This window comes from Marmota marmota, unplaced genomic scaffold (genome assembly GCF_001458135.2).
Source record: "Marmota marmota marmota unplaced genomic scaffold, marMar, whole genome shotgun sequence".
NCBI classification, from domain to species: Eukaryota; Metazoa; Chordata; class Mammalia; order Rodentia; family Sciuridae; genus Marmota; species Marmota marmota.
This window is the reverse complement of record NW_025999900.1, coordinates 23,841,190-23,851,148: the sequence shown is the minus strand read 5'-3', so window position 1 is coordinate 23,851,148 and position 9,959 is coordinate 23,841,190. Positions and strand designations below refer to the sequence as shown.

Here is a 9,959-nt window from a genome sequence, read left to right as displayed (position 1 = left end):
AAAAAAAAAAAAAAAAAAAAAAAAAAAAAAAAAAGGAATGGCATAGGCAGGAACAATGGCACAGGCCTATACTCTCAGCTTCTCAAGAGGCTGAGGCAGAAGGATCACAAATTCAAGGCCTCAGCAACTTAGTGAGACCTCTTATCAAAATAAAATAAAAGAGAATAGGAATGTTGCTGAGTGGTAAAGTGACTCAGGGTTCAATTCCCAATACAGAAAAAAAAAAAGGGCATTTTATAAATTTCCATTTTGGTTAAATATCAAAAACAAAATAAAATATGTAAGATTAACGTTAGCTAACTATGTATAGAACATTGTCAAACTTTCTATTAATTTTAAGATTAAGAAAAATTACAGGATGCTTTATTGTTGGAAAATTTAATCTCCTAGGTATATGAAGGCAGGAATAGTTAAGAAAGAACATGACTTTTACTGCCCTCCTTCTCCCTGGCTTGGTTTCCCCCAACTCAATTATTTTAAACAAACTTATATGGAGCACCTCTGAACAACTCTTACCTTTCCCTTTGTGCTTTTTTTGCTTCTGTTCACTCAGCTTATCCAATGGTAAATCACTGAGATCCAAACTATATAAATTCCTAGCTAAAACTTTAGTTAGTGTCTCCATAGTTAGGGACCACTCAGTGGCCAATTCTTCCCAATACGTCAACGATGACAACACTGATAGTAAGTCATCCCAAAGTTCACGTGAGATGTACACATTTAGATTTGCTTTAATCCAGGCAACTATAAGAGTCTACAAAGACAAATATTCAGAAATAACAATGAAATGTATATAGTGTGTGACTTCAAAATCAGATATTCAATTCTTTTAAAAATCACCTAAAAATAAGAATTTTAAAACACAAAAAATCCATGACCCTTTCTTCATAGTAGTGCTTGTGAAAGTAATTCATGCAATCATTAGTATTATAAACTTCATTTCAACAAATGCCAAATCCCAACATACCAGTAATTCAAACTGAAAAAAAAAAACCTCACTAAAGTCATAACTACCTTTCATGCTGCATTACACTACTAGCTAATTCTATAAATTTTAGTAAGAAATTCATATATAAATTTACACAGCAAATATAAAGTTGGAAAGTGCACAAAGCTTAGAACAGGAGTAAATATCAAAATGTGCAAACAACAGAAGAAATTATGCCCTTTAATAAGCTAAAATTTTATCTTGTAGCTTCCACTTTTGGATTAATTACAACAGGAAAATTAAAAAGAAAAAGGGAGTTCAGTTAATAAATATTTCTGTTTTTAAAGGGTTATTTGCCACCAACAGAGAATTTTAGGTAAAAGATTAATATATGAAATAATTTTTTAACAATTATACTTATGACCAAAAAATTAGATCTGAGACAGTTTTTGACATTAAAAATGATTTTATCCTTATTTACTTTTAAATCTGTCATCCTAAAAACATATGTTTTTCTATTTTTCAAAGACTCTATTTTTGAAAACCACAGTGTGTAACTTCTGTGTAATCAAACTAACACTGAAATTTCAAATTAAGTAGAAGGACTATAAAAGTCTCTGGAACAGTGTAGGAATGGATCTTGACTGCTAGTTTTTCATTACGATGAAACAACTTAAAATTTTAAAGTCTAACAAAACAAACAATTAGACTATTACTCTTAAAGTCCTCTGACAGCTTTTTGCAACAATACATAAACATGCCATGTGAGATAAAATTAACATCATAACCCTTTGTGATAACACTTTTTTCACAGACATAATATCTCTTCCACTCATACTAGGTTTAAGTTTGTAAGTATGGCAAATAAACTACTTAGATGAGCATCTTTTAATTTAGCTCTACAAAAGACCTTTAATATGAACTGATTTCTGATTTAAATCTTTTTTCCCAGGTAACAAAGCTCAGGGTTCAATAAATCCTTTAAAAAATACGTATCTATCCATCTATTCATCTATTTATTTTATTTTTATTGCCTGGAAAAGTGGTCCTGCAAGTCGACCTGCCAAGGTCATATTTTTTTTCCCCTGGAACTGTAGAAAAGCTTGTGATGACATCTTCAGTACAGACTCCGTGACTCTGAGCAACACAAGCAGCATCTGTTCCCTTAAAGTAAAAAGATTAATTAATGTTTCCTTCTTGCATATGCTTGCTTTTGATTAGTGGTTAACTTTCAAATTAATATTTCTTATAGCATTATCTTTGGAATAACTCAAATATTAAATATAAAAGAACTTCAAATTTTTAGAATTTGTTAAATATTGAAATTAAAATTCCATTCATGGGCTGGGGTTGTGGCTCAGTGGTGGCATGCTTGCCTAGCATGCATGGGGCACTGGGTTCGATTCTCAGCACCACATACAAATAAATAAATAAAGGTTCATCAACAACTAAAAATATATTTTCTTAAATTCCATTTTTATATTTATATCAGTCATTTTAAAGTCATTTTCAGGCATAATAGCCTCAGATAAAATAAGATAGATTTTTTATTTTAATAATGAGCAATTAGGAGAAAAAGAAAAAGTAGGAATAATGGCTCTTCCAATCCTTTTTATTTTGGCTATTTTTAAATCTCTTGTTCTTTTTGTGTATTATTAGTCAAGCCAACTCTACCATTATTCTTATCTTCCCTCTTTCTTCTAGCTGGTTACTATTAAAACAATAAAACTACATCTGATATTTTGAAAACTGATTCAGCCTCAATGAAAAAGAGACTGACAAGGGAATTCTAGTTGGGTACACAACCAGGCTAAAGCCCAAGTGCCTATCACAGCCTTCTCCTTTTTAGCTATTCTGCAGGCCCATTCCAGGCATAGCATTATACATGACAGTCACTGTGGGAAATATGGCTGAGACAGCAATAGGTCCCAGATCTAGATGTCATGGTTTTTCTGGGAAGTAAGGGCAGAATCAAATAGAAAACTATCACTTAATTAAAAATATCCTAAATTTATTAGTGAACACACATGCAATCATTCAAAAAATAAAAACCTTAAAAGTGTCACATTTATAAACTTAGGCTTGTAGTTTAGCTATATGAAATGAAAAGCTATTTGAAATCATCTACCTATACAATAAAGCACATATTTTACAAATAAATCTTATCTGACTTATGGTCAAACCTTAACGCACTCATATATCAGACAACCTTTTACTTTGTAAAAATAAGAATGATTTTAAATAATAAAGAAAAGTCTTAGAAATTCAACATAAATTGTGGATTTCCCAAAGTACTATGACACTAGGAGATCTTAAAAAATTAAGAAAAAAATCTCTAAAATTGTGTTGCACAAATCAAGACTCACACTATAACTTGGCTCATCAATGACTCAACGCATACAGAAAGAAAAATTAAAGAACTAAAAAAAGAATGATTAAACGAAGTTTAATTTCTGAAGTCAGAAAGACTGTAATTCAAATCTCTGTTCACCACTTACTGGGTATGTGAAAAAGAAAAGTCACTTAATTTCTTTGTGCCTAAGAACTATCCCATGCAAAACAGGAATATTTCTATGTTATACAGTGCTATGAAAATTAAGGAACACATGTAAAAGAGCTTATAAAGAAACCTAGCACAAAGATCTATTTCAAATATACTGATAACTAATTTTAAATGGAATTTTATTAATACTGTTAGTAAAGAACATTTGCGAAATAAAGCCACTTTTCTCTATGTAGCAAAGTTTTAAAAAGGCACATCCTTTGGCCAAGTGCTCCACTTAAGAAATGAGGCAAAGGAGGAAACATATGATTATATTTACTGTCTTCCTCCCCCCAAACAAAAAGAAATAACTACATGTCCATTATTAATATGGACTGTTGAAGAAAATTATTTATATACATAATACATTATTATGTTAACAAATGTAGGATACAGAAAAATAAAACAACTTGTATGTACCTTCTAGGGCCTCTCTCAATGTTTATACACAATCAAGGGATCAAGACAAGTTTGACAAGAACTATACAGAGATACAAATATAGAATGAAAGAAAGTAAGGGGGAAAATGTGGGTAAAATATGTAGAAAGAGGAAGACAGTTTAGAGAATAGTTTTGGTGACAAGAAGGAAAGATGGCAGACAATCATTCTAAAAGTCTGGAATGTGCTCAGAAGAAAGCAACTTGATAATGCTGGGAAGAAGGGTCCTATCAAGCAAGGTGGATAGGTAAAAAATTTAAGAGGAAAAGAGAAGGCAGGGAAAAGTAGGCAGAAAACTGATCATACAAAGCTTTGAATGCTAGATTAACGCATCAGGCATTTACACATTCGATGAATCATCTTTTCATTCATTCATTCATACATGCATAAATTCCTTTCTTCATGTATGTATGCATATATGTATGCATTCATTCCTTGGGATTGGGGAAACCATCATATGCATACTTCAGAAAGATAATCCAAGGGGTCTTGTGAAAACTTGATCAAAGATGTTTGAGAAAAAGTGAACTATTATCACCATGATTATTATACATTTTAAATTTATTTATTCATTCATTCAATAGGATACCCTAGGGGCTGGGGATGTAGCTTAGTTGGTTGAGTGCTTGCCTAGCATGCACAGGTACCACCATAAAAAAATAAAATTAAATTAAAAATCATTAGGAGGCCCGACAGCATTTTAACAAGCCCTGTTCATAGATGCTATTCCTCCAATAATTACTATACTTGTGTACATAGTAAATAAATAAATAAATAAATAAATAAATAAATAAATATAAAGGATAAAAATTTTTACCAAGTCCTTTTGTCCATTGATACTTGTACAACCATGTAACGATAAATGTTAAGAATGCGTTTACACATATCTGTGTGCTCATCCAGAAGATTTTTTATTTCATTTGCAGGTTCAAGAAGAAATATGTTTGATGAGTTTATAATGAACACCTAAAACAAAAGAAATCATTATCTATTCACAATGGAATTTCAATGGCAAATTTCTTTTCAAAGAGAAAAAACTTAGATGCTGATTACTAGGAGATAACTATAACTTATAGGTACTGTGGGTTAATTCTAACTTCTACTACCAGCTTAGTATCTGAAATTTAAACTCATTAAATTTGCCTATGTTTATGTTTACCTAGGCAGATATATAATTACTAGTAGGCACTCAAAAGAAAATAAAACAAATGCAAAACAAAAAGCATTTTTAAACTGATAGCTTTAATAATAATAACCCTATTCCTCTCGAAAAATGAAAAGAACAATAAAGTTTAGAATAAAAAAGGTCACCAAAATCAGGAAAAAATTTCTGAATGAGTTGTAAATATTTTATCCCTTTTTTCTTATTTTTATGTGTCTATGTCTTTTTAATGAAAACAGACTATGGAAACATTACATATTATAAATATTTCTAATGAGAGGTCATCAATGTGTATCTTTAATTAATTCTAACCAACTCATTAACTATATGTTGTTATAGAGGGAAAAGTTATAATGGTGACAGGTGTGTACAGACACTCTCAAGGATACTTCAGAAGAACAGAACATTGTTATCTATTGCAAATTTAGAATATTTACATCATTTATGTCCACAATTCTGATATAAATCTCCTGGAAACTACATAACAAAATGGAGTTGTAAAATGTAATGAGAGAAGAGACTATTAAGCAAACTTTTAAAATAGTAAAAAGAGCTAATTCTGTAAATCTAGCTATGCTGATCAAGAAAAACAAGAACAAAAAAAAAATACAAAAAAACATTGGAAATAAAATTAGAGCAGTACTATAGATTCAGGAGAGAGTTTAAAATGACAACTCAGTGCACTGGAGAGTATCATATTAAGTGAAATAAGCCAGATTCAGAAAGTCAAGAGTCATCATGTTCTCTTAATATGAGGAAGCTAGAGAAGAAAAAAGAAAAAAAAAAAAACTTAAAAGACCTCACGAAAATAGAAGGAAGACAAGTAAACTTGAGAGAGGGGATCAGGGGGAAGGGAGTAGGGAAAGGAAAGGGAAGGTACTCGAGAATGAAACTCATCAAATTATGTATATCTACAAATATGTTTCAAAGAATTCCACTATTATGTATAATGCACCAATATTTCTTGTCACAAAGCTATACTACATTTTCCATCCTTTCTTGTAATTATGATTGTCCCAATAATGATATAATGTCCATACAAGTGATGCATTTTCTTTCCTAGACAAAACTTTTAAGAAAAGAGTGTTTCCTACGTATTTTCATTCTCTTTTGCCAATTGGTCATACATAATGAGGTCTAACAAATAGAAATCCCCAATATAAGAAAGATAATAAGTGAATAAATTGCTGAAAGTTCCTGAATTACTGAATATGGAAAAACTGCCTGTTAACCAGCAATTTTCTACTGAAGAAAAACAACAACAACAACTAATGTTTGAGCCACTGTGTACTGTGGCTCTATTCTATACTTTTTTTTTTAAAAAAAAGGGGGAGGACAACTCACAAATAATTTCATGGCAATGAAACTTTAATGAATTAATTTGTAGAATAAGCAATAACTTGCCAAAACTTGCTCAAGAAGAAACAGAAAAGTTGCACATACAAATACCATGAAAAAAACGAAACTGGTAATCCAGGTCTCTCTGATATATCCCTGAACAATAAGCCTAGACAATACTACAGGCAAAGCTTCTTCTCTTGCATGAATTCTTTCAGAGACAAACAAAAAGGAAAACCACTCAATTTATTTCATAGAAATATAACCTTATTATCAAAAAACAAACAAGGACTAGATAATTAAATAAAAGGTCAATATTCCTTGTGAACATTTACATGAGAATATTTAAAAAATACTAACAATTCAAACTGGACAAATTATAGTAGTGTTTATTCTAGAATTTTTTTAGCAGAGGGTGGGTATGAGGAATTTAACCCAGAGGCACTTTCCCATTGAGCTGTATCCCAACCCATTTTTATTTTTTATTTTGAGACAAGGTCCCACTAAGTTGCTGAGAGGTCCTTGAACTTGCAATTCTCCTGCCTCAGCCTCCTGAATTGCGGGGATTATAGGCATGTAATCCCATGATTTTATTCCAGAAATTTAAGGATGTCTTAACATAGAAGTACTTATTAGTAAGTATATCCTTACCAATAGATTCAAACAGAAAAAAAACATGATTATCACAATGTATATAGTAAATTCTTATCAATAGATTAAAATAGAAAAAAGCATGATTGTCACAATGTATGTAGAAAAAGCACTCAGCACTTTTTATTTTTCAAAAATTTAACAAACAATGAAAAAGGGAAAATTCAATAATCTGACAAAAGAACACTTATAAAAAATGTAACAAATGTATACACAGCAAAAGAATGAGAAGAGTACCATCAAAAGCCAAGAATAAGGGGCTGGATTGTGGCTCAGCGGTAGAGCACTCGCCTAGCACGGGCGAGACTCGGGTTCTATTCTCAGCACCACATAAAAAAAATAAAGGCATTGTATTGTGTCCATCTACACCTAAAAAAATAAATATTTTTTTTTTTAAAAAAGCTAAGAATAAGAAAACAGGTGCTCACTATCATCTCATTGTCCTGAGATGATAAGCACAAAAGGAAGGAAGGGAAATAGAGAAGGAATATAAATATGAATAAATTGATAAGGAAAAGACAAAGCTAAGCTATGCAGCAGTCTAGAAGAAGAGCATTCCAGTCACAAAGAAAAGTAAGTTCAAAGGACTGAACAGTGATTTAGTTTCTAAACTCTTACTCTAGATTTTGCAATTATCCTGTGGGCCAGCAACTAGTTTAACTCTTAGGAGTCTTATAGACTTCACAAAGACTTTTGCCCTAATGCTTAGTGGGTAATGGAAAGGTATTGGAAAGTTTGAGCAGAGAAAGAACATGATCTGTCTTACAATTCCTCTGGCTAGGATTCCTCTGGCTACTGTGCTAAGAATAGACCAAGAGGACATGTGGGCAAGAGTAGAAAGAAGCACAGAGACTAGGAGTTAACTGAAATAATACAGATGAAAAATTATGGAGACATAATATGAAGGAGAATGAAGGCTGAGTAGTCAAGATTCTGTATACACTCTGAAGAAAGAGAATTTGTTGTTAGACATTTATAGTGTGTGTGTGTGTGTGTGTGTAAAACAAGAAACCCTAGGAAGCAGGAAAACAGAGATATCATTAAATGAAACAAGGAAAACTATAAGAAGAGCAGTAAAGTTTAAAAAGTCTATTAGATATCCAAGAAGATGCCAACTTAGCATTTGAATATTTGAGTTCAGATTTCACAGAGTTCAGATGAAAAGATCCAGACTAGAGATAAAATTTAGAAATGGTAGTATATACATGGCATTTAAAGCCACATGAATGGATTAGACTAACAAGAAAATAAATAGAAAAGAAATTTAAGAATTGAGCTGGGTACAGTGGTCCACATCTATGATACCAGTTACTCCAGACGCTCAGACAGGAGGATTCCAAGTTCAAGACCAGCCTGGGCAACTTATGAGGCCCTGTCTCAAAATAAAAAATGGACTAGGGAGGTAGCTCAGTGGCAGAGTTTATCTACCATCCATGAGACTCTAGGTTCAATTCCCAGTACTGGGGCAAAAAAAATGGGGGTAGGAAGAGTGGTGAAAGATTCAAGAACTGATTCCTGGGCATTTCAACTTGAAATGTCAGGGAAATAGAGAAAAGTCAGTTTAAAAAAAAAAAGGAATCTGATTTGGCCAGTGAAGTAGGAGAAAAACAGGAGAGTATGCTACTCTCAAAGACAAGTGAAGAAGCTCAGTGCGGAGGGTACAAGCTACTCTGAAAGATGCTCCTGACAAGTAGGAAAAGGACTGAAAATGTATATTTGATTTAAAAAAGAAGAGAACACATGTGGACTTGACAAGAACAGGTTGATTAAAAAATGAATGGTGCCAGATGTGGTGGTGCACATTTTGTACCTTAGCATTTTGAGAGGGTGAGGCAAGAGGATCTCAAGTTCAAAGCCAACCCTGGCAACTTAGCAAGGCCCTAAGCAACTTAGTGAGATCCTATCTCAAAAAATAAAAAGATGATGTGGCTCAGTGGTTGAAAGTCCCTGGTTTAATCCCTGATACCAAAAACCTCCCAAAACAAACAAACAAAAAAACTGGACTGGTGATTTAACTCAGTAGTACAGTGCTTGCCTAGCAAGTGCAAGGCCGGTACTTGATCCCTATACCAGCACAATAAAACAAAATGAACAAACAAAAACTAGAGTGAATAAAATGAACACTTACTAATACCTAAGAAAAATATAAATGCTAATAAAAAAAACTTTGGGAAAAAGCATATGAATAAGAAATTCATACATGAGTAAAGATGCTCAAATTCAGTACTGATGAAGTATTTGAGTTCTCATTTACTCATTGTGAGATTTGAATTCCCTGCTATTCATTTATTTATATATATATTTTATATATATATATACCACTTTTTAAAATTTTACAATTAAAAGTTGGTTCTTTGAAAAAATAAATAAGACTGATAGACCACTAGCCACGCTAACAAAGAGAAGAGACAGAACCCAAATTACTAGGTTACGGGATGAAAAAGGCAATATCACAACAGACAATTCAGAAATACAGAAGATATTTAGAAATTATTTTGAAACCCTATACTCTAATAAAATAGAAGATAGTGAAGGCATCGATAAATTCCTTAAGACATATGAACTACCCAGATTGAGTCAGGATGATATAAACAACCTAAACAGACCAATATCAAGTGAGGAAATAGAAGAAGCCATCAAAAGACTACCAACCAAGAAAAGCCCAGGACCGGATGGATATACAGCAGAGTTTTACAAGAACTTTAAAGAAGAACTAATACCAATACTCTACAATCTATTTCAGGAGATAGAAAAAGAGGGAGAACTTCCAAATTCATTCTATGAGGCCAATATCACCCTGATTCCCAAACCAGATAAAGACACCTCAAAGAAAGAAAACTACAGACCAATATCCCTAATGAATTTAGATGCAAAAATCCTCAATAAAATTCTGGCAAAT

General features: G+C 32.2%; 1 protein-coding gene across 1 annotated transcript in view; it reads right to left on the bottom strand.

Annotated features, from left to right (window-relative positions):
* Positions 1-9,959, bottom strand: part of Ralgapa1 (Ral GTPase activating protein catalytic subunit alpha 1) — a 234,592-nt gene that overhangs the window by 152,128 nt on the left and 72,505 nt on the right. Inside the window, exons 13-15 of the mRNA XM_048798440.1 lie at positions 4,727-4,875; positions 1,963-2,092; positions 302-754 (exon numbers count right to left, since the gene is read on the bottom strand). Of these exons, the coding sequence (XP_048654397.1) occupies positions 302-754; positions 1,963-2,092; positions 4,727-4,875 (732 nt within the window). The remainder of the gene's footprint in view (positions 1-301; positions 755-1,962; positions 2,093-4,726; positions 4,876-9,959) is intronic.